General features: G+C 48.7%; 1 protein-coding gene across 3 annotated transcripts in view; it reads left to right on the forward strand.

The window, feature by feature from the left end:
- Window positions 1-3,311: 3,311 nt before the first annotated feature.
- FGFR3 (fibroblast growth factor receptor 3) overlaps window positions 3,312-26,039 on the forward strand; it is a 131,426-nt gene continuing 108,698 nt past the window's right edge. For all 3 annotated transcript variants that reach the window (XM_075332818.1, XM_075332827.1, XM_075332838.1), the window contains exons 1-2: window positions 3,312-3,371; window positions 11,084-11,451. In XM_075332818.1, the coding sequence (XP_075188933.1) occupies window positions 11,280-11,451 (172 nt within the window). In that variant the 5' untranslated portion in view covers window positions 3,312-3,371; window positions 11,084-11,279. The remainder of the gene's footprint in view (window positions 3,372-11,083; window positions 11,452-26,039) is intronic.

Genomic DNA, 26,039 nt, shown 5'->3' on the forward strand with positions numbered 1-26,039 from the left:
CTGTATACAGCACAGTGCAGAGCCAAAGGGCAGTAGGCACCTTCATGTAGTATACAGTGATAAATACTCACTTCTCCTCGTTCCCCCGCTGATCCGGTCTCCTCGGCGCGTCCATTGCTGTCGCTCGCTCTGACCTCTCAGCAGGCGTGCAGTGATGACATCACCGCGCTCTGCTGCAGAGCTGTCAGAACACCGACAGTTACAGCGGGGAGAATAATGAGAGAGGGAGCGCGCCGCTCACTCTCTCATCATTGCTCTCAATGCTGCGATGCTGATACAATTGAAAGCGCGATCCTCAGTGGGGGGAGGGGGGCGGTGACAGCGCGGCCACCAGCCCCTCTGAGTAGTGGTGCGCCACTCCTGCTACCGCGAGTGGGCATCCCCGGCAGCTCAGGACCCTGGCATTTGACCGGGTTTGCCAGGTGCTGGTGCCGGCCCTGCTAATGACCCTCTGCTGCGTGCGTCAGCCGAGGGTCATGCGACTGTGGTGTGATCTTGTGATCGGATCACAGCTGCGGAGAAGAGGGAGGGAGCACTTTCTCCCATCTCCTCCGTTGCCTGTCTCTGCGTACATCGCACTGCAGTCGGATGACATGTGAGTGCAGTGCAATTTTCACACGCTCCCATAGAGTCGTATGGAAGTGTGTGACGCTCCCATAGAGTCGTATGGAAGTGTGTGAGCCGAGACTCGCTGCCAAACGCAGCATGCTGCGATTCATTCCACATGCCGATATGGCATGAGAATTAAATCACAGATGGACACTGCCTTATAGTTTTGCACTAGAGTGAGAGCAATCCAATGTTTTATCGGATTGCACTCGTCCTTGCAAAATGCAAGTGGAACCGTACCCTAACTGACACGTCTACAGGTGCCTCTCCGCTTCAGCCTCCAGTTTGCAGGCAGTGTTGCAATGAAGCAGAGCTCAGGAAGCTGCAAAAAATGTGTTTGTTAGGCTGCGTGCCCAGGATCAGGGTTCACAGCGTTTTGTATGTACCGTGTTTTCACTGCGTCCAAAACGCTGCATTGTACAGCAGAAGTACAGTGGACGGATTTATAGAAATCCATGAAAATCGGAGCGCACTCCGTCATAGAATGAAATTGGTCCGATTTTTTGACGGAGCGAGAATCTGTTCCTTTGGGCTCTAGTCACACATCCGCTGAGGTTTCCAGAGCCGTGACGCCTGCCCCCTGCAGAAGGGACAGCGGATGCCCCCCTCCATCCCATGCACCCTCAATGCATGCTGGGATATTTATTCTACCCAGACCATTGATCTGGATCAACAATCATCCTATTCTCTAGCATTGGTCTGTTTTGTACACAGATTAAAAAAAAGAACGCACCCAAATAGGTATTTTTTTTTCTCCATTCATAGTTTCTGGGGTTTTTTTTTTATGGATTCATCTTTTTTTGCTGCTGTTAATTTTTTTTTTCTAAAAACACTAATACATTCCACTGTGAATTAAGAAAAAAGTCATATGCAAAAAAAATGTGTAGAAAAAATGTGCAAAAAAAAGAAAATGTGCAAAAAACAGTGCAAAAAAAAGAAAATGGGCAAAAAAATGCAAAAAAAAGTGCAAAAAAATAAAACAAAAAAACCCAGAAAATGTACAAAACAAGAAAATGTGCAAAAAAAGTGCAAAGAAATGTGCAAAAAAAGTGCAAAAAAGAAAAACAAAAAAAACCAGAAAATGTACATAACAAGAAAATGTGCAAAAAAGTGCAAAGAAAGGTGCAAAAAAATAAAAAGTGCAAAAAAGAAAATGCAAAAGAAAATGTATAAAAAAGAAACTGTGCAAAAAAAGCGTAAAAAATGTCCAATAAAAAGAAAATGTGGAAAAAAATGGGCAAAATAAAAGAAAATGTGCAAAAAAGAAAATGTGTAAAAAAAGTTCAAAAAAAGGAAAAAACAAGAAAATGTGCAAAAAAAGTGCAAAAAAAGAAAATGTACAAAACAAGAAAATGTGCAAAAAAAGTGCAAAGAACGGTGCAAAAAATAAATAGTGCAAAAAAAGAAAACGTGCAAAAGAAAATGTATAAAAAAGAAAATGTGCAAAAAAAAAAGTGAAAAAAATGTCCAAAAAAAGAAAATGTGCAAAAAAATAGGCAAAATAAAAGAAAATGTGCAAAAAAATAAATTGTGCAAAAAAGAAAATGTGCAAAAAAAGTTCAAAAAAAGAAAATGTACAAAACAAGAAAATGTGCAAAAAAAGTGCAAATAAAGGTGCAAAATAAAAAGTGCAAAAAAGAAAATGTGCAAAAGAAAATGTATAAAAAAGAAAATGTGCAAAAAAAAGCGAAGAAAATGTGCAAAAAAGAAAATGTGCAAAAAAAGTTCAAAAAGAAAGGAAAAAACAAGAAAATGTGCAAAAAAGTGCAAAGATATGTGCAAAAAAAGTGCAAAAAAGAAAATGTGCATAAAAAAGTTCAAAAAAAAAGAAAATGTGCATAAAAAAGTTCAAAAAAAGAAAATGTACAAAACAAGAAAATGTGCAAAAAAAAGTGCAAAGAAAGGTGTAAAAAAATAAAAAGTGCAAAAAAAGAAAATGTGCAAAAGAAAATGTATAAAAAAGAAAATGTGCAAAAAAAAGCGAAAAAAATGTCCAAAAAAAAAGAAAATGTGCAAAAAAAGTGCAAAAAAGAAAATGTGCAAAAAAAGTTAAAAAAAAAATGTACAAAAGAAGAAAATGTGCAAAAAAAGTGCAAAGGTGCAAAAAAAATAAAAAGTGCAAAAAAGAAAATGTGCAAAAGAAAATGAGTAAAAAAGAAAATGTGCAAAAAAAAGCGAAAAAAATGTCCAAAAAAAAGAAAATGTGCACAAAAATGGGCAAAATAAAAGAAAATGTGCACAAAACAGAAAATGCAAAAAAATGAAAATGTGCAAAAAAATGTGCAAAAAAAAATGTAAATGTAACCGTATTAAATGCATAAAAAATATAACAGAGACATGAGTTGATGTCGGAAATGGAGAATACACGTGCATCGTGATATGCACTACAGCTCCCAGCATGCTCTTTAGCTCTTTAGCACTTTATAACTACAGAACATTCTCTATTTTGCAGATAAACATTTTTTCATGCTTTTTTTGCACAACCGGGTTCAATAAATCAGGCTTGGAAGGGGTTAACTCCCCCTCTCTGGAGCAGACACACTTTTTGCAGTGACGTCACCCTCGGAGGGGGCGTGTCTGGTAGCAGGTCTGGGGCGTGTTCTGTGGCTGATGGAGGCGTGGCTGTGTGGTGTAGCCACGCCCCGCACATTGGAGCTCGCTGTCAGGGGGAGGTAGCGGAGTGGCCGGCACTTTGCTGGTGGCAGCGGGAGGACAGGAGCTGGCACCCGGAGCGGAGCTCCCCGGGCTCTGGAGCTGAGCAGGTAAGGGGCTGGATACGGTGCATGCAGCCCGACCCCGCTGCACTGTCCCCCGAGACCCCCGCACGGCATGCCCGCCCGCCCGCAAATGTTGGAAATTTTGGGGGGTTGTGATGAAGTTTTGGATTTGCAGAAAAAAAGATAAAGGGGGCAATGAAGTGTAGAAGGGTCTGCAGAGGCTATACTGAGAGGTGCGTGTGTCCCTGGCTCCTGTGCAGAGAGGTTTAGTAGCCCCGGGACTATCACAGGGGGCAGCGGCCACATGTCAGCAGCGCATACACTGCAGGGACCTGATGTCTGGGGGGTCTCCTGTGTGAGGAGGACCCCACTGATGAGAGAGTGTGAGCGAAATGCAGAATTACCTGCAGGGAAAACCGTGCCAGTGTGAACTGTGAGCAATCACTGAGGACTGTGCCTGATCTATGGGGGATCAGTGAGGACTGTGTCACATCTATAGGGTCAGTGAGGACTGTGCCTGATCTATGGGGGGTCAGTGAGGACTGTGCCTGATCTATGGGGGATCAGTGAGGACTGTGCCTGATCTATGGGGGATCAGTGAGGACTGTGCCTGATCTATGGGGGATCAGTGAGGACTGTGCCTGATCTATGGGGGGTCAGTGAGGACTGTGCCTGATCTATGGGGGGTCAGTGAGGACTGTGCCTGATCTATGGGGGGTCAGTGAGGACTGTGCCTGATCTATGGGGGGTCAGTGAGGACTGTGCCTGATCTATGGGGGGTCAGTGAGGACTGTGCCTGATCTATGGGGGGTCAGTGAGGACTGTGCCTGATCTATGGGGGGTCAGTGAGGACTGTGCCTGATCTATGGGGGGTCAGTGAGGACTGTGCCTGATCTATGGGGGGTCAGTGAGGACTGTGCCTGATCTATGGGGGATCAGCGAGGACTGTGCCTGATCTATGGGGGATCAGCGAGGACTGTGCCTGATCTATGGGGGATCAGCGAGGACTGTGCCTGATCTATGGGGGATCAGCGAGGACTGTGCCTGATCTATGGGGGATCAGCGAGGACTGTGCCTGATCTATGGGGGATCAGCGAGGACTGTGCCTGATCTATGGGGGGTCAGCGAGGACTGTGCCTGATCTATGGGGGGTCAGCGAGGACTGTGCCTGATCTATGGGGGGTCAGCGAGGACTGTGCCTGATCTATGGGGGGTCAGCGAGGACTGTGCCTGATCTATGGGGGGTCAGCGAGGACTGTGCCTGATCTATGGGGGGTCAGCGAGGACTGTGCCTGATCTATGGGGGGTCAGCGAGGACTGTGCCTGATCTATGGGGGGTCAGCGAGGACTGTGCCTGATCTATGGGGGGTCAGCGAGGACTGTGCCTGATCTATGGGGGGTCAGCGAGGACTGTGCCTGATCTATGGGGGGTCAGCGAGGACTGTGCCTGATCTATGGGGGGTCAGCGAGGACTGTGCCTGATCTATGGGGGGTCAGCGAGGACTGTGCCTGATCTATGGGGGGTCAGCGAGGACTGTGCCTGATCTATGGGGGGTCAGCGAGGACTGTGCCTGATCTATGGGGGGTCAGCGAGGACTGTGCCTGATCTATGGGGGGTCAGCGAGGACTGTGCCTGATCTATGGGGGGTCAGCGAGGACTGTGCCTGATCTATGGGGGGTCAGCGAGGACTGTGCCTGATCTATGGGGGGTCAGCGAGGACTGTGCCTGATCTATGGGGGGTCAGCGAGGACTGTGCCTGATCTATGGGGGGTCAGCGAGGACTGTGCCTGATCTATGGGGGGTCAGCGAGGACTGTGCCTGATCTATGGGGGGTCAGCGAGGACTGTGCCTGATCTATGGGGGGTCAGCGAGGACTGTGCCTGATCTATGGGGGGTCAGCGAGGACTGTGCCTGATCTATGGGGGGTCAGCGAGGACTGTGCCTGATCTATGGGGGGTCAGCGAGGACTGTGCCTGATCTATGGGGGGTCAGCGAGGACTGTGCCTGATCTATGGGGGGTCAGCGAGGACTGTGCCTGATCTATGGGGGGTCAGCGAGGACTGTGCCTGATCTATGGGGGGTCAGCGAGGACTGTGCCTGATCTATGGGGGGTCAGCGAGGACTGTGCCTGATCTATGGGGGGTCAGCGAGGACTGTGCCTGATCTATGGGGGGTCAGCGAGGACTGTGCCTGATCTATGGGGGGTCAGCGAGGACTGTGCCTGATCTATGGGGGGTCAGCGAGGACTGTGCCTGATCTATGGGGGGTCAGCGAGGACTGTGCCTGATCTATGGGGGGTCAGCGAGGACTGTGCCTGATCTATGGGGGGTCAGCGAGGACTGTGCCTGATCTATGGGGGGTCAGCGAGGACTGTGCCTGATCTATGGGGGGTCAGCGAGGACTGTGCCTGATCTATGGGGGGTCAGCGAGGACTGTGCCTGATCTATGGGGGGTCAGCGAGGACTGTGCCTGATCTATGGGGGGTCAGCGAGGACTGTGCCTGATCTATGGGGGGTCAGCGAGGACTGTGCCTGATCTATGGGGGGTCAGCGAGGACTGTGCCTGATCTATGGGGGGTCAGCGAGGACTGTGCCTGATCTATGGGGGGTCAGCGAGGACTGTGCCTGATCTATGGGGGGTCAGCGAGGACTGTGCCTGATCTATGGGGGGTCAGCGAGGACTGTGCCTGATCTATGGGGGGTCAGCGAGGACTGTGCCTGATCTATGGGGGGTCAGCGAGGACTGTGCCTGATCTATGGGGGGTCAGCGAGGACTGTGCCTGATCTATGGGGGGTCAGCGAGGACTGTGCCTGATCTATGGGGGGTCAGCGAGGACTGTGCCTGATCTATGGGGGGTCAGCGAGGACTGTGCCTGATCTATGGGGGGTCAGCGAGGACTGTGCCTGATCTATGGGGGGTCAGCGAGGACTGTGCCTGATCTATGGGGGGTCAGCGAGGACTGTGCCTGATCTATGGGGGGTCAGCGAGGACTGTGCCTGATCTATGGGGGGTCAGCGAGGACTGTGCCTGATCTATGGGGGGTCAGCGAGGACTGTGCCTGATCTATGGGGGGTCAGCGAGGACTGTGCCTGATCTATGGGGGGTCAGCGAGGACTGTGCCTGATCTATGGGGGGTCAGCGAGGACTGTGCCTGATCTATGGGGGGTCAGCGAGGACTGTGCCTGATCTATGGGGGGTCAGCGAGGACTGTGCCTGATCTATGGGGGGTCAGCGAGGACTGTGCCTGATCTATGGGGGGTCAGCGAGGACTGTGCCTGATCTATGGGGGGTCAGCGAGGACTGTGCCTGATCTATGGGGGGTCAGCGAGGACTGTGCCTGATCTATGGGGGGTCAGCGAGGACTGTGCCTGATCTATGGGGGGTCAGCGAGGACTGTGCCTGATCTATGGGGGGTCAGCGAGGACTGTGCCTGATCTATGGGGGGTCAGCGAGGACTGTGCCTGATCTATGGGGGGTCAGCGAGGACTGTGCCTGATCTATGGGGGGTCAGCGAGGACTGTGCCTGATCTATGGGGGGTCAGCGAGGACTGTGCCTGATCTATGGGGGGTCAGCGAGGACTGTGCCTGATCTATGGGGGGTCAGCGAGGACTGTGCCTGATCTATGGGGGGTCAGCGAGGACTGTGCCTGATCTATGGGGGGTCAGCGAGGACTGTGCCTGATCTATGGGGGGTCAGCGAGGACTGTGCCTGATCTATGGGGGGTCAGCGAGGACTGTGCCTGATCTATGGGGGGTCAGCGAGGACTGTGCCTGATCTATGGGGGGTCAGCGAGGACTGTGCCTGATCTATGGGGGGTCAGCGAGGACTGTGCCTGATCTATGGGGGGTCAGCGAGGACTGTGCCTGATCTATGGGGGGTCAGCGAGGACTGTGCCTGATCTATGGGGGGTCAGCGAGGACTGTGCCTGATCTATGGGGGGTCAGCGAGGACTGTGCCTGATCTATGGGGGGTCAGCGAGGACTGTGCCTGATCTATGGGGGGTCAGCGAGGACTGTGCCTGATCTATGGGGGGTCAGCGAGGACTGTGCCTGATCTATGGGGGGTCAGCGAGGACTGTGCCTGATCTATGGGGGGTCAGCGAGGACTGTGCCTGATCTATGGGGGGTCAGCGAGGACTGTGCCTGATCTATGGGGGGTCAGCGAGGACTGTGCCTGATCTATGGGGGGTCAGCGAGGACTGTGCCTGATCTATGGGGGGTCAGCGAGGACTGTGCCTGATCTATGGGGGGTCAGCGAGGACTGTGCCTGATCTATGGGGGGTCAGCGAGGACTGTGCCTGATCTATGGGGGGTCAGCGAGGACTGTGCCTGATCTATGGGGGGTCAGCGAGGACTGTGCCTGATCTATGGGGGGTCAGCGAGGACTGTGCCTGATCTATGGGGGGTCAGCGAGGACTGTGCCTGATCTATGGGGGGTCAGCGAGGACTGTGCCTGATCTATGGGGGGTCAGCGAGGACTGTGCCTGATCTATGGGGGGTCAGCGAGGACTGTGCCTGATCTATGGGGGGTCAGCGAGGACTGTGCCTGATCTATGGGGGGTCAGCGAGGACTGTGCCTGATCTATGGGGGGTCAGCGAGGACTGTGCCTGATCTATGGGGGGTCAGCGAGGACTGTGCCTGATCTATGGGGGGTCAGCGAGGACTGTGCCTGATCTATGGGGGGTCAGCGAGGACTGTGCCTGATCTATGGGGGGTCAGCGAGGACTGTGCCTGATCTATGGGGGGTCAGCGAGGACTGTGCCTGATCTATGGGGGGTCAGCGAGGACTGTGCCTGATCTATGGGGGGTCAGCGAGGACTGTGCCTGATCTATGGGGGGTCAGCGAGGACTGTGCCTGATCTATGGGGGGTCAGCGAGGACTGTGCCTGATCTATGGGGGGTCAGCGAGGACTGTGCCTGATCTATGGGGGGTCAGCGAGGACTGTGCCTGATCTATGGGGGGTCAGCGAGGACTGTGCCTGATCTATGGGGGGTCAGCGAGGACTGTGCCTGATCTATGGGGGGTCAGCGAGGACTGTGCCTGATCTATGGGGGGTCAGCGAGGACTGTGCCTGATCTATGGGGGGTCAGCGAGGACTGTGCCTGATCTATGGGGGGTCAGCGAGGACTGTGCCTGATCTATGGGGGGTCAGCGAGGACTGTGCCTGATCTATGGGGGGTCAGCGAGGACTGTGCCTGATCTATGGGGGGTCAGCGAGGACTGTGCCTGATCTATGGGGGGTCAGCGAGGACTGTGCCTGATCTATGGGGGGTCAGCGAGGACTGTGCCTGATCTATGGGGGGTCAGCGAGGACTGTGCCTGATCTATGGGGGGTCAGCGAGGACTGTGCCTGATCTATGGGGGGTCAGCGAGGACTGTGCCTGATCTATGGGGGGTCAGCGAGGACTGTGCCTGATCTATGGGGGGTCAGCGAGGACTGTGCCTGATCTATGGGGGGTCAGCGAGGACTGTGCCTGATCTATGGGGGGTCAGCGAGGACTGTGCCTGATCTATGGGGGGTCAGCGAGGACTGTGCCTGATCTATGGGGGGTCAGCGAGGACTGTGCCTGATCTATGGGGGGTCAGCGAGGACTGTGCCTGATCTATGGGGGGTCAGCGAGGACTGTGCCTGATCTATGGGGGGTCAGCGAGGACTGTGCCTGATCTATGGGGGGTCAGCGAGGACTGTGCCTGATCTATGGGGGGTCAGCGAGGACTGTGCCTGATCTATGGGGGGTCAGCGAGGACTGTGCCTGATCTATGGGGGGTCAGCGAGGACTGTGCCTGATCTATGGGGGGTCAGCGAGGACTGTGCCTGATCTATGGGGGGTCAGCGAGGACTGTGCCTGATCTATGGGGGGTCAGCGAGGACTGTGCCTGATCTATGGGGGGTCAGCGAGGACTGTGCCTGATCTATGGGGGGTCAGCGAGGACTGTGCCTGATCTATGGGGGGTCAGCGAGGACTGTGCCTGATCTATGGGGGGTCAGCGAGGACTGTGCCTGATCTATGGGGGGTCAGCGAGGACTGTGCCTGATCTATGGGGGGTCAGCGAGGACTGTGCCTGATCTATGGGGGGTCAGCGAGGACTGTGCCTGATCTATGGGGGGTCAGCGAGGACTGTGCCTGATCTATGGGGGGGTCAGCGAGGACTGTGCCTGATCTATGGGGGGGTCAGCGAGGACTGTGCCTGATCTATGGGGGGGTCAGCGAGGACTGTGCCTGATCTATGGGGGGGTCAGCGAGGACTGTGCCTGATCTATGGGGGGGTCAGCGAGGACTGTGCCTGATCTATGGGGGGTCAGCGAGGACTGTGCCTGATCTATGGGGGGTCAGCGAGGACTGTGCCTGATCTATGGGGGGTCAGCGAGGACTGTGCCTGATCTATGGGGGGTCAGCGAGGACTGTGCCTGATCTATGGGGGGTCAGCGAGGACTGTGCCTGATCTATGGGGGGTCAGCGAGGACTGTGCCTGATCTATGGGGGGTCAGCGAGGACTGTGCCTGATCTATGGGGGGTCAGCGAGGACTGTGCCTGATCTATGGGGGGTCAGCGAGGACTGTGCCTGATCTATGGGGGGTCAGCGAGGACTGTGCCTGATCTATGGGGGGTCAGCGAGGACTGTGCCTGATCTATGGGGGGTCAGCGAGGACTGTGCCTGATCTATGGGGGGTCAGCGAGGACTGTGCCTGATCTATGGGGGGTCAGCGAGGACTGTGCCTGATCTATGGGGGGTCAGCGAGGACTGTGCCTGATCTATGGGGGGTCAGCGAGGACTGTGCCTGATCTATGGGGGGTCAGCGAGGACTGTGCCTGATCTATGGGGGGTCAGCGAGGACTGTGCCTGATCTATGGGGGGTCAGCGAGGACTGTGCCTGATCTATGGGGGGTCAGCGAGGACTGTGCCTGATCTATGGGGGGTCAGCGAGGACTGTGCCTGATCTATGGGGGGTCAGCGAGGACTGTGCCTGATCTATGGGGGGTCAGCGAGGACTGTGCCTGATCTATGGGGGGTCAGCGAGGACTGTGCCTGATCTATGGGGGGTCAGCGAGGACTGTGCCTGATCTATGGGGGAACAGCGAGGACTGTGCCTGATCTATGGGGGGTCAGCGAGGACTGTGCCTGATCTATGGGGGAACAGCGAGGACTGTGCCTGATCTATGGGGGAACAGCGAGGACTGTGCCTGATCTATGGGGGAACAGCGAGGACTGTGCCTGATCTATAGGGTCAGTGAGGACTGTGCCACATCTATAGGATCAGTGTGGACTGTGCCACATCTATAGGATCAGTGTGGACTGTGCCACTGATGTCATAATCCTCATTCATGTAGTCTCATCTCTTTTAGTGCATCATGGAATGATCTGGATCGATCTGACCTATTCTAAGCCCCCCATCATCTGTGGGCACAGACCCTTTGGGTTTGGGCTATCCGCTCACCCCTCCATTATTGTATAGATATGTTACTTATTGTTTCTTTTCCTGTGCTTATCAATGTGCAAAATATAGACACAAATCACTGGGAAATGAGGCGTTCCAGAAATGTGCCGCTCCGCCGGTCCTCTGCCTGCCTGCTGAGGTTCATTAATGGCAAACTCTGTGGTTTAAAGGATAACCAGTCCAACTATTGACCTCTCCAAGGTTATAGATTAGGGCCATGGGGCACATGGTTCTATTTGGGTTTGGAGTTTTCTTTTATCAATATAACATTTCCTTATTCCCGACTAACTTTTTTTTTTCCTTCTGCATTCTCTAGGTTGGTGCTACCTTGCTCGAGGAGACCAGTGCGGTGCTACCTTGCTCGAGGAGACCAGTGCGGTGCTACCTTGCTCGAGGAGACCAGTGCGGTGCTACCTTGCTCGAGGAGACCAGTGCGGTGCTACCTTGGTCGAGGAGACAAGAGCCAAGGATTACAGTGCTGAGCCCTAGGGAGCAAAGTATGCAACCGGAGGATGCCTGAGGCTGGAGGGGGCTGCAGGATATCCCCGTGCCAAGGGATCCTAGTGGGAATGATCACCGTGTGGTGCACACTCTGCTTTTTCCTGGTGACAGTGAGTGGAGTGCCAGCTGCCAGGCTTCCAGTTACGCCGCCAGAAGAGGACAAACCAGAGAGAAAACCAGCAGGTAAGGATACGGATCCACCCTTGGTTTCGCAAACATGAACATGTTTGCTCGCCCAGGACGGCGCTTTTTTAGCTTTTGAATGGGGAGGGAAGAGAGGGGCGCTCCTCCATCTACGCTGCCTATAGATTCTCATGAGAAATGCAGAATTTGCACGTTGTCCCTGACTTGCACTATAGGAGGTTGGCAGGGGGGACATTGTTTGGGGAGGCTAATTAATCACTGGGCAAGTTGACTTGCAGATTAACTCTTTTGGTGCTGCAGGGCTATCTTGCCTCCCATGCTGGGTTGTTTGTGTATTGAGAGGACCTGATGTGTGTACAGTGCTGCAGGGGACCATGGCACTTCACAGGGGCAATGATGGCAGGTCCTTAGTGTATTATGACAGCAATCAGAGCGCTATTGTACAAGTGGCTATAAATATGGCTATGTGGACACTGTGCATCATAGGCCAGACCAGCATTGATTGCATAGGGAGATATATTGGGCAGACCAGCATTGATTGCATAGGGAGATATATTGGGCAGACCAGCATTGATTGCATAGGGAGATATATTGGGCAGACCAGCATTGATTGCATAGGGAGATATATTGGACAGACCAGCATTGATTGCATAGGCAGATATATTGGGCAGACCAGCATTGATTGCATAGGGAGATATATTGGGCAGACCAGCATTGATTGCATAGGGAGATATATTGGACAGACCAGCAGTGATTGCATAGGGAGATATATTGGGCAGACCAGCATTGATTGCATAGGGAGATATGTTGGGCAGACCAACATTGATTGCATAGGGAGATATATTGGGCAGACCAGCATTGATTGCATAGGGAGATATATTGGGCAGACCAGCATTGATTGCATAGGGAGATATATTGGGCAGACCAGCATTGATTGCATAGGGAGATATATTGGACAGACCAGCAGTGATTGCATAGGGAGATATATTGGGCAGACCAGCATTGATTGCATAGGGAGATATGTTGGGCAGACCAACATTGATTGCATAGGGAGATATATTGGGCAGACCAGCATTGATTGCATAGGGAGATATATTGGGCAGACCAGCATTGATTGCATAGGGAGATATATTGGGCAGACCAGCATTGATTGCATAGGGAGATATATTGGGCAGACAGCATTGATTGCATAGGGAGATATATTGGGCAGACCAGCATTGATTGCATAGGGAGATATATTGGGCAGACCAGCATTGATTGCATAGGGAGATATGTTGGGCAGACCAACATTGATTGCATAGGGAGATATATTGGGCAGACCAGCATTGATTGCATAGGGAGATATATTGGGCAGACCAGCATTGATTGCATAGGGAGATATATTGGGCAGACCAGCATTGATTGCATAGGGAGATATATTGGGCAGACCAGCATTGATTGCATAGGGAGATATATTGGGCAGACCAGCATTGATTGCATAGGGAGATATATTGGGCAGACCAGCATTGATTGCATAGGGAGATATATTGGGCAGACCAGCATTGATTGCATAGGGAGATATATTGGGCAGACCAGCATTGATTGCATAGGGAGATATATTGGGCAGACCAGCATTGATTGCATAGGGAGATATATTGGGCAGACCAGCATTGATTGCATAGGGAGATATATTGGGCAGACCAGCATTGATTGCATAGGGAGATATATTGGGCAGACCAGCATTGATTGCATAGGGAGATATATTGAGACCAGCATTGATTGCATAGGCAGATATATTGGACAGACCAGCATTGATTGCATAGGGAGATATGTTGGGCAGACCAGCATTGATTGCATAGGGAGATATATTGGGCAGACCAGCATTGATTGCATAGGGAGATATATTGGGCAGACCAGCATTGATTGCATAGGGAGATATATTGGGCAGACAGCATTGATTGCATAGGGAGATATATTGGGCAGACAGCATTGATTGCATAGGGAGATATATTGGGCAGACCAGCATTGATTGCATAGGGAGATATATTGGGCAGACCAGCATTGATTGCATAGGGAGATATATTGGGCAGACCAGCATTGATTGCATAGGGAGATATATTGGGCAGACCAGCATTGATTGCATAGGGAGATATATTGGGCAGACCAGCATTGATTGCATAGGGAGATATATTGGGCAGACCAGCATTGATTGCATAGGGAGATATATTGGGCAGACCAGCATTGATTGCATAGGGAGATATATTGAGACCAGCATTGATTGCATAGGGAGATATATTGGGCAGACCAGCATTGATTGCATAGGGAGATATATTGGACAGACCAGCATTGATTGCATAGGGAGATATATTGGACAGACCAGCATTGATTGCATAGGGAGATATATTGGACAGACCAGCATTGATTGCATAGGGAGATATGTTGGACAGACCAGCATTGATTGCATAGGGAGATATATTGGATGTAGCAGAGCTGACTGTGTTCTTATTGCATAGACGTGGCATAGCTACCTGTAGCAGAGCTTGGTTTGTCATTGCTGCTTGTAGGATAAACCGGGTACCCATATATAGTTAGATCTGTGTAGATGTAGCAGAGCTGAGTTTGTCTCCTAGCGTTTTACAGCACAATTGCTTGTGCATCTTGATAACGATAAAGTAGGAAAGTTTTAGGTTAGCCGGCTAAACAACAAATGAAATGTGATTGTACAATTCCAAATATTCCGAATGTTGTAGGTTCACCTGCAGGCCTATGTAAAACTTTGACTATGAGTATTTAGAATAATGCAGTCCTGTGTAAAACCACAAAAGTCATCACTCATTTGTGGATATTTAGAATAATGCAGTCCTGTATAAAGCCACAAATATCTTCATTCATTAGTGAGTATTTAGGATAATGTAGTTTCACCTGCAGTCCTATGTAAAACCACAAATTTGTGACTAATTAGAAAAATGCCATTTCACCTGCAGTCCTTTGTAAAACCACGAATATGATCATTCATTTGTATTTAGAATAATGTAGTTTCACCTGCAGTCCTGTGTAAACCCAAAAATACGATCATATAATTGTATCTAGAATGACGTTTCACGTGCAGTCCTATGTAAAACCACAAATGTGATCATTCATTTGTATTTAGAATAATGCAGTGTCACCTGCAGTCCTGTGTAAAACCACAAATATAATTCATTTGTGACTTATTAAAATAAGGCACTTTCACCTGCAGTCCTGTGTAAAATCACGAATAAAACCGAATCATAACTTTGAGCAAGCACAAGTTAGCATGCTTACATGAAGTCCCATGTAAAACCATAAATAAAGACAAATGTGTTGATGTAGTGGGGAAGAATTTGTTTATTTCACTCCTGAGTCTGCATTTTCTTAATGAAGAAGGCAGAATTTCTAAATATTCAGAATGTAGATTACATACAGTCCCATGTAAATCCATAATTAAGATGTCATCATAGATTTACAAGCAGTCAAAATGTTGTAGTTTAACATGCAGTCCTATGCAAATCACAAGTAATGTATGATCATACATTTGTAAATATTCCGTGTTGTATTCACATGTAAACCGTTGATATCCTCATGCATTTGAGCATTCAGAATGTTGTAGGTTTACCTGCAGTCCTATGCAAAAGAACAGATAAGAGACCAACATGAATTTTGTAGGTTTACCTGCAGTCCTATTCAAAAGCACTAATAAGAGACAGTTATGAATGTTGTAGGTTTACCTGCAGTCCTATGCAAAAGTACAACTAAGACAATTCTGAATGTTGTAGGTTTACCTGCAGTCCTATGCAAAAGATCAAATAGCAGACAATTATGTATTTGATCATTCAGAATGTTGTGGGTTTACCTGCAGTCCTATGCAAAAGAACAGATAAGAGACAATTATGAATGTTGTAGGTTTACCTGCAGTCCTATGCAAAAGATCAAATAGCAGACCATTATGTATTTGATCATTCAGAATGTTGTAGGCTTACCTGCAGTCCTATGCGAAAGATCAAATAAAAGACAATCATGCTTTGAGTGTTCAGAATGTTGTAGTGTTACCTGCAGTTCCATGTAAAACTGTAAATGAGACAAGTTGCCGACTTTTATTAAACAAACCGTAGCATTCTTATATGAAGTCCTATGTAAAGGTATCAATAATGGCAAATAAGTAGATGTAGTAGAGAAGAATTTGTCTCGTCTCACTTTGTTGTGGATTTGCTTGTACATTTTGATAACGAAGTAAAAAAGGTTACATGCAGTCCTATGTAAAAACACAATAAAATGTGATTATTCATTTCTCAGTAGTCAGAATGTTGTAGGGTCCACACGCAGCCCTATGTAAAACTACTGATCAGACTGGTTTATAACACAGGATAGTGTCTTTTATAGGCAGTCCTATGCAAGACATGCTAAGAGACCAAATGATTTACCTGCAGTCCTATGTAACACCACCTGGTCATTATCTCTTTTGTAAATAATACAGTAGATAGATGTAATATAGATAAGTTCTGGGTTAAAGCACAGATAACACTTGTGCGCACAACAATCTCAGCTCTGCTCCATCTGTGTAATATATGTATAGATTGTATTGTCAGTTCCTGAGTGTCATTGGTGGCAGCGTGATACTGCTGAAGGCTCATGTGTGGTCTTTGCTGTATGTAATACGTGGTTTACATGTGATCTCATGGACGGGATCTACTTGTTGCCAGATGCAGATCAGGTGTTGAATGCTTTGCGATGGACGTCTGTGCTCATAAATCCCAGAAAAAAAGACATAACACAAGGCTACACGGCGACATTGGCCACGACACCTGTCACGTGGCCAACGTTCGTGCTGTGTCGCTGCTAAATTGCAGCACAATACAAGCGAATGGGGGTCAAATTGACAAGCAAGTCACAAAAAATCCAAAAGATCCTTCGAATTGCAATGGATCCCATTTACTTGTATTATGCTACATATGTAGCGGCAACAGTTGGCATGAGACCGGTAGTTGTTGCTGCCAAAGTCGCCATGTTGCCCTAGTCTTAGTTACAAACTCGCTGTCACACCATCCTAGTGAGCTCACTGATGGATTCTCAGTTACCTCATTCTTCTGCTGCCAATAAAGAGGATATAGAAGACAAAGGGTGCACAAATCTTAATGCAGCTCAAATTGAATTTTATTAGGAAACATATATTGTCCGCAAAGATGGATTATCATAGGTCATCATGGTCTGATTGGTCATTATTGGGGGCCTGATGTATGTCTTAAACCATTGATATGGAGTAACTATGCAAAATATATTTATATATATAATATTATATTAATATTAGTGAAGTGTAAGGCCATGTTCATACAGGGCGTTTTTGCTGTCGTCTTTAGTATGGGTTTTTTTTTTTTTTTTTTGCCACCGGTTGTGTTTTTTCCCCGCATAGACTTGCATTAGCGCCGTATTGTGCCTTGCTTTGTGTCCGGTTTTTGCTGGATGCAGCATATTTAGCCCATGCGGCTGCTGGATGAAACATTGCCTGGCACGTTTTTTTGTGCGGCGAAAAAAACACATTGCGCCGGATCCGTCGCGATGCGGTGCAATTCACAATGCAAGCCTATGGACGCCGGCGTCCTGCGGCAAAAACCGCAATCGGATGTGTTTTTTGGTACTGCGCATGCTCAGTATCAAGCCGCATCCATCAAAAACCGGACGGTCAGCATGGAAAAACGTATGCAATGGATCCGTTTTTTTCCCCCCGCATCCGTTGCATAGGTTTTCTGAGCCAGATTGTGCCTCTCAGCACAAACCGGATGTGTGAAAGCAGCCTAAGTCGGTTCTTTTCACCATTTTTACCATGGTCTTTCATCTATTCAAATCCATGAGGTTATTTCCTGGCAAAACATGAGGTTTTGCTGCAAAATAAAAAAAAAAAAACCTGAGCAAAAACGTTAGGCGATGTTCACACTGGCCATTTTTGCTCAGGTTTTTTTCTGCAGCAAAACTGTAGCAAAACCTGTGGGTTTTTCTGGCGGTTTTACAGCGTTTTTGCAATTCCTCATTGCTTTTGTATGGGGTAAAAATTGCAGGAAAACTGCAGCAAAGCCGCTGAAAGAATTGACATGCTGCTTCATTCAAAAAGGCACCAAAAACAAAGGTGGTTGATGGGTCAGTCTTGGAAAAAACGCAAGTGTTTGTGTTATTGTGTGTGTGTGTTGTGTGTGTGTGTGTGTGTGTGTGTGTGTATGAGATTTCCGGAATCTCATAGGCTTTGCTGGGACTGTAAAAGCAGCGTTTTATTAGGCCGCCTTCACACTGCGTTCTTCTCGCTTAGTGGTCCCTTCAGGGCTTCCGTCCGAACCCCCCGAAAAACGGGTTTCGGACGCATGTGCCGACGGGGCCATTAACTATAATGGTGCAGAAAGTCATCATGTGATCTGTCGCGCACCATTTTCGGAGGTATACGCTTGCTGGAGGCAGACACCCAAACGTGGGTTTTGGACGCATGCGCCAACGGGGCCATTATAATGGTGCAGAAGGAGTCACTGTGTGATCTGTCGGGCACCATTTTGAGAGGTATACGCTTACTGGAGATGGACACCCAAACGTGTGGGTTTCAGATGCATGCGCCGACTGGGCCATTGAGTATAATGGTGCAGATGGAGTCACCGTGTGCTCTGCCGTGGACCATTTTCGGGATATACGCTTTCTGGAGGCAGAATCCCAGACATAGTAGACTATGTTTGGGTGTCCGCCTCCAATAGGCGTATAGTCCCGGGAATGGTGCACGATAGTGTCGCGGGCGGAGGAGGGACGCTGCGCTCTTCCACTGCTCGGGTCCGGCTGCCGCTGCTGCTGCGGCCTCTGCTGCTCGGTGGCTCGAGCGATGGGCCGGATCCCGGGGACTCGAGCGGCGCTCCTCGCCCGTAAGTGAAAAGGGGGATTGGTTTTGGGGATTTATTGTCCGTGACGCCACCCACGGTTGTGGTGATTGTGTGGACACCACCGCTGCTCTATATGGGGATCCCGGGAGCGGTGACAGGGAGCAGCTTCGTTGTTATTTCTCCCCTCCGTGGGTAGGGGGTTGGTTGTCCCGGGGCCTGGTGATGGGGTAGGGGTGGATGGCAGGCCGGGTGCGGGACCTGGTGAGGTGCAGGGTCGCGGGGGAAGCGCTGTGCCGTATGGCACGGTGGTACTCACTCAGCCTGAGACGTTGACACAGTTCTCGGTAAAACACACGGCTGGAAAGACGGTTCCCACGGACGGCTGCTGTTGCTTTTCCCCGGTAGTTAACGGTGACTGTCTCTTTCCCTGCACCTTGTGTAATGTTGGTAGCGATGGGTTCCCACCGGTAACCCGCTCCCCGACTTGGATATGGGCCGGAGGAGCCCCTCTTTGCCCGCAGGCGCTGGCCCTGAGAAAGTGGTGCCTTGGCGGTGGCGGTGTCTCTCTCATACGGTTGGACTGTTGCCTTCAATCAGGACTTAGCTGTTTGGAGACCCAGGAGGTCCCCTTCACTGACGGATTTGGCAAATTCACGGCGACTCCTAGCCTTGCCGGGATCCGAAAGGCCCCTGCCAATGGTGCTGGCTTCTCCTTGTGTACCGGTCCGGTACCGCCGGGCCACCACCCGTCCATGGTCCTTACGGCAACTCCGATCAGCCTCCACTGCAGACGGTCACCGCCGTCTGCTAACCTTGCTGTCTCTGTCCGGGGCACACACCCGGACTAACTTCAGGCTCTCAAACTGTCACTTTTTCTCCTTCCACTTGCTCCTCTACCACTCAACTCCTCTCACTTCCTCCTCCAACACTAATCTGCCAGTTTTCCCTCCTCCAGGACTGTGAACTCCTTGGTGGGTGGAGACCAACCGCCTGGCTCCACCCCCTGGTGTGGACATCAGCCCCTGGAGGAAGGCAACAAGGATTTCTGGTCTAGCTTAGGTGTACCTAACCGGGGTGTAGGGTATGGTGATGTCATTACCTGTGACCCCTGGCTTGTCCAGGGCGTCACAATAGCATATGGTGACTCCATCTGCACCATTATAGTCAATGGTCCTGTCGGTGCATGCGTCCGGGCTTCTTGGACAGAAGCCCCGATGGGACCAGTGAACGGAGGTCAAAACGTAGAGAGTGTGAAGGGGGAGTGTGAATTTACATAAAGCCAATTAAAAAACCATGCAAAAACACCCTGTGTGAACAGCGCCTTAAACACAATGTGTAAAAAGCAGTTCAGTTTTATGGGATTTTTGGTGCCGCAGCATCACAGGGTATGGTGTTGTTTCTCTAGTTTTTCTTTTCATAAGCTTTTTTTTTTTTTTAGAACTTGAAAAACACACAAAATTACATTAAAAAATGGCGTTATAAATAACAATGTTTAATCGTGGTAGGTAAAAAAAGGCCTTTTGCTCCTTTGAGTCTGACAAAAATTATCCTACACACTTGGCAGATTTCTCAAAACTATTTTAAAGAAAAACAAAATTTAAAAAAAATCTGTTGCCCATAACAACCAAACAAAATAGCTTATATTTTACCATAACTCTCATTTGCACCTGGCAACCAATCAGAGCTTGGCTTTCATTTCAAAATCAGGACTGGTAAAATGAAAGCTGTTCTGTGATTGGATGCTATGGGCAGTGGGCCAGATTGGTTACTATGGACAATTCATACTTGTTTTGATCAACCTGACCCACCACTTATAGCAACCAATCACAGAGAAGCTTTCATTTTCCCAGAGCTGTTTAGGAAATGAAAGCTGAGCTCTGATTGGTTGCTATGGGAAACAGACAGGTTTTTTGATAAATGAGGCCTAATGTCTGTAATGATGGAAATGATGACAGTCAGCGCCATCATGTAATAACCTCGCTCCATTGTCTGCGAGGGAAAGTAATCCTGCCAAAATCAACGTGATAGAGTAATTACTGTCTAGTGATATGAACACTTAATGTGGCATATTCCCTCCCCCCGCCATATCCACCATTTTTAATATTCTTCATTTTTCTTCAGTATGAGCCCTGAGATCCCTCCTTCGGCTTCATTGTGTTCTTGCGCCTCCTTTATAGTTCAAAAACCCCACAGAAATTGTTACTCATCGAGATCAATTAGAGTAAAAAAAAAAAAATACCTCACTGTGCACACATTAAGGCCCTGTGCCCACGCTGCAGATTTGCCGCGGATTTACCAATAATCTGCAATACAGTGACTTTCCAGCCATTTCTATGGCATTTTGGAGGTCCTGTACCAACGCTGCGTTTTTTTTCCGCAGCGGAAATAGTGCGGATTTCCCTGCGGAAAAATCGGCAGCATGTCAATTATTCCTGCGGATTTACCTGCGGATTTTGCCCTTGCAAGTGAATGTAAGGTCAAAAATCCGCAGGTCTGTTCCCACAGGGTATTTTTCCTGCGGTTTTGGATGTATGTAGGATCATTGCTGCTTTTATTCTGACGGTTATCATCTTCTCTTGTCTTTCATCCCGTGTGTATACATTCTGATTTTAGGGATATATGATCAGAATTTCAGAATTACAAATTGCTAATAGGCATAAAATTTAGAAGTAATTTGTGACCAGTGATGAGCGGGCACTACCATGCTCGGGTGCTCTATATTCGTAACTAGTGATGAGCGGGCACTACCATGCTCGGGTGCTCTGTACTCGTAACTAGTGATGAGCGGGCAATACCATGCTTGGGTGCTCTATATTCGTAACTAGTGATGAGTGGGCACTACCATGCTTGGGTGCTCTATATTCGTAACTAGGGATGAGCGGGCACTACCATGCTCAGGTACTCGACACTTGAAACTAGTGATGAGCGGGCACTACAATGCTCGGGTGCTCAATACCCGTAACTAGTGATGAGCGGGCACTACCATGCTTGGGTGCTCGGTACTTGTAACTAGTGATGAGCAGGCACTACAATGCTCGGGTGCTCAATACTCGTAACTAGTGATGAGCGAGCACTACCGTGCTCGGTACTTGTAACTAGTGATGAGCAAGCACTACCAGCGATGTCTGAAGTTGTGTTCCCAGGTCCCACATGACATTGATATGACATGCGAGCCTCACAACCAATCAGCGCCCGGCATCTGTCTCCCCGTCTTCGGACATTTGAGCAGGATGTGAGCGCAGCGCTGACTTCCTGCTCAAACGTCCAAAGGCGGGGAGAAGGAAGCCAGCGCTGATTGATCCCGGGGCTTGCCTGTCATAACCAGGAATGTGACGTCAGACATTGCTGGAATCGCAGCCGCACCGGAAGTGAATATGGGCTTACTTATTTTTACAGGGGCAAACAAGGGGAATGAGTAGTACTACTTGGACAACACCTTGAAAGTTCTCCATAGAACTTCATGAGCACCAACTGTCATCTCCTATCTCAGTAATGAGAAAATCTTTATTCACTGAAGACTCTGAATTTTGCCGCACAAATGTGAGTCGCGCTTTGTTCCGGCCTTGATTTTTTTCATTGTGATTTTCACACCTTCCTATGTAGCGGAGTGAAATTTGTGTGTGGATCTAGCTGGGACACATGTACATTTTACAATCGATCAGGTGCCAAGTTTGACAAGACTGAAATTTCCAGAATGCTCCGATTCACTGACAGCAAGCAGAGATCTAAACAGTGACGAGGAATAGGAACCCTATGTGAATTCTGCCGTCGTTTTTCCACTTTTATATTAATTGCTTGTTCCCTCTCTGCCTCACACCCGGAACATTCTATAGACATTAGAGCGCCCATTGATCCGGGGAGACGTGACATCCTTGTATACATGTCACCACGTGGCAATTCCGCTAGGCCTCGCTTATTTTTCCAAGTCTCTCTGCGTGACTCCGAGCAGCGGGTAATGAGGGGTTAACATAAGCTCTACTGTAAAAATACTGATTTAAGTGCTGCGAGATGATGGATTTAGGTTTTTTTTTTTTTTCTTCGCTTGTAAGAAATTGGTGTTGCTACGTGATGTACCAAAGCTGCGAGCTGCACAGATTGTTTATATCTGTCCCATCGCAGGTGCTGGAGCGTGCACAGTGTTTTTATAGATTAGATGGTGAAAGTTTTCATGATCTAGATGAGCTCTCGCTGTGAAATTTAAAGCCACAGTCTAGTAGGAATTCCCCCCCCCCCCTTAAAGGGAACCCGTCACCACTTTTTCGGCCTATAAGCTGCTTCCACCACCACCGGGCTCTTATATATAGCATTCTAACACGCTGTATATAAGGGCCCAGGCCGGGGTATAACATAAAAACACTTTATAATACTTGCCTAACGGTCGCGCTGTGGGCCTAATGGGCGTCTCCGGTGCCGGCGCCACCTCTTTTGGCCATCTTTGTTCTTCTTCTGTAGCCGCGGTGCATGACGGGTCCGATGTCATCCACACTCGCCGGCATTCAGGTCCTGAGCAGGACAGATCAAAGTATTGTAGTGCGCCTGCGCAGGACCGGCGAGTGTATGACGCAGCCGTGTCATGCACCCAGGCTTCAGAAAGAGGATGAAGATGGCCGAAAGAGGCGGCGCCGGCACCAGACAACAGAGACACCCATTAGGCCAACAGTGCGACCGTTAGGTAAGTATTATAAAGTGTTTTTTATGTTATACCCCCGGCCCTGGGCTCTTATATATAGCATGTTAGAATGCTGTATATAAGAGCCCGGTGGTGGCCGCAGCTTATAGGCCAAAAAAGTGGTGACAGATTCCCTTTAAATACTTAATTTGCGTGGGTTTATAACACATTGTGGAGCCGCCCTTTCGCCATGTGTGTAACATTAGCATACTGGGCAAATCTGATCCGTAAAATGTTATATTTTTAACTCGTTCTTTTGCACAGTTCCTGAATTCTGCACCAGGTTATAGGGCTGCGTCTTTTATTACCACCGGTTAATTTCTCGTTGACCTAGTCTGACATCGGTTTGTAGTTTTTATCAAAGGGAAGGGATCCTCTCTCTCTCTATGGCTCCCTAAGAAAAATAAAACAAAAATATTGGCACAGACCTTTTTGAGGCTAGATGTGCCGGACAGTCCCACAAAAGGTTGTGACTATTGCCCACTATGTTATCATATGTGATTTTTATATACATTTGTAGTCAGTAGGTCAGAGACCTCATTTATCCCCATGATCCAGCACTAACACTTCACATTTGGTGGCCACTCCTCTTCCCCTTTGGATAGCTAGTGATCCAACTGAGTGTTAGAGGTTCCAAATAGTTGGACCAGTTCATATATTGTGGTTAAAGCAACAGCCTTGGCAAAACTGAAACTCTGTTGCTCCTAGAATGTTGGCTATGGCATTCATGCTCCACCCCTGAGGATCTGCACAAGACATAACAGTGTACCAGTTTTTCCATGGGGCTATAGCATTATGGGGGTTCAAAATAAACTCATGCTCCACCCCTGAGGATCTGCACAAGACATAACAGTGTACCAGTTTTTCCATGGGGTTATAGCATTATGGGGGTTCAAAATAAACTCATGCTCCACCCCTGAGGATCTGCACAAGACATAACACAGTGTTATCATGTTTTCCATGGGGGCTATGGCATTCCAGGGGTTCAAAATCAACTTGCGCTTCACCCCAAGAATCTTCACAAGGCGTAACTCGGAGTATCATTTTTTTTCTATGACTGCTCTCGCAGTTCGGGGGTTCAAAATAAATTCATCCACCACCCCTGAGGATCTGCACAAGACATAACACGGTGTATCAGCTTTTCCATGAGGGCTATGGCATTATGGGGGTTGAAAATAAACTCAAGCTTCCCCCCCCCCATCCTCCTGAGAATCTGCACAAGGCATAACTCAGTGTATCAGCTTTTCTATGATGGCTCTTGCATTATGGGGGTTCAAAATAAATTCATGCTCCATCCCTGAGGATCTACACAAAGCATAACACAGTGTATCCGTTTTTTTCATAAAGGATCTGGCATTACAGGGTTTATTTTTATTTATTTATTTTACTCTATTTATATAATGCTATTTGCTTCACAGCGCTTTACAAACTTGATCATTACTGTCCCCATTGGGGCTCACAATTTAAATCATCTATCAGTATGTCTTTGGAGTGTCAGAGATAATCCACGCAAACACAGTGAGAACATACAAACTCCTTACAGATGTTGTCCTTGGTAGGATTTGAACCCAGGACCCCAGCCGCAGTGCTAACCACTGAGCCACCGTGCTGTCCGATCAAAATAAACTCGTACTCAACCCCGGGGATTTGCACAAGGCATAACACAGTGTATCAGTTTTTACATGTGGGCTTTGCATTACAGGGGTTCAAAGAAGAAAAAAAAAAACACACCTGTGGAGTGAAAAATAAACTCTTGCTCCACCCCTGAGGGGTTCAAAATAAACTTATGCTCCACCCCTGAGGATCTGCAGAAGGCATTACACAGTGTATCCTTGTTTTTTTCCAGGACTATTTTAAGCAATTGCCCCTTGTTCCCTACCAATAAGAATGTCAACAATATAGACTATAGACCTTTTTATTAACTCCCTCTGATGAGGTTTTTCTAGTGAGTGGCAGCTGCTGCTTTCTAGATATTTTGCTCCACTAATCTCAGCACTAATCTCAGAAGGCCTAATAGTAGCCCACAGGTGAAAATCTAACCTTTGATGTGGAAATATAAGTATTTTCATGCGATCCTCCCACTGTCCATTATTTGCAGGGCATCAGGCTATGAAAATTATATTCGTATAACACATGCCCCTCTGTAGACCACACAAGTAGTTGGACGTCTGCAGGAACTTGGTCTTTCCCTGTTCGGCCAGTGCAGTGTTCGGCCGGCGCAGTGTTTGGTCAGTAGAATGTTCGGCCGGTGCAGTGTTCAGTCAGTAGAATGTTCGGCCAGCGCAGTGTTCAGTCAGTAGAATGTTCGGCCGGCGCAGTGTTCGGTCAGTAGAATGTTCGGCCGGCGCAGTGTTCGGTCAGTAGAATGTTCGGCCGGCGCAGTGTTCGGTCAGTAGAATGTTTGTCCGGCGGCGTGTTCGGCCGGCGCAGTGTTCGGTCAGTAGAATGTTCGGCCGGCGCAGTGTTCAGTCAGTAGAATGTTTGTCCGGCGGCGTGTTCGTCCGGCGGCGTGTTCGGCCGGCGGAATACGCGGGCAGTAAACCTATGGAGTACAGTAAGGAGACTTCGGTCTCGTAGGTACAGAGAACATCTTTGCTACATAACACAAAGACGCCTTCTCCCCCCCACACTCCATGTAAGTTGTACCCTATGAAAGGAAAGCTCTCTTAGTGAAATGGTCCATGTGTTATTAGCTCATTAGTGGCGCTTGTTGTTCTGTAGGTTTTACGTTAACAGCCTAAGTCCTTATTTTTCCATAAAAGCGGCTTGGAAGGATTTTTTTTTCTTTTTCCCCCAGTGAGCTAATTCTCCACACAGGGCGGCGGGCGAGGTAACAGCTACTGCTTTGTGCTCAGCATCGGGCTACATAAAACACTCATTGAAGGGCCGGCATTCTGGAGGTATGTGCATGTTTGCTAATATGAATGATGCCCATTAGGCTATATAGAGGCGGTGTACACTTTCACATCCCCGCAGGGAAGTGTTCTCCTAGCGAAAGGAAGGCAGATGGTGGGGTTATTATTGAATACAATCCAAGCCCAAAACACTGGGGGCCTCATCGTCACTTTTTTTTTTTTTTTGTATTATTCCTCTTTTACCTCAGAACAATGTTATAT

Source organism: Anomaloglossus baeobatrachus, chromosome 1, assembly GCF_048569485.1.
Source record: "Anomaloglossus baeobatrachus isolate aAnoBae1 chromosome 1, aAnoBae1.hap1, whole genome shotgun sequence".
NCBI classification, from domain to species: domain Eukaryota; kingdom Metazoa; phylum Chordata; class Amphibia; order Anura; family Aromobatidae; genus Anomaloglossus; species Anomaloglossus baeobatrachus.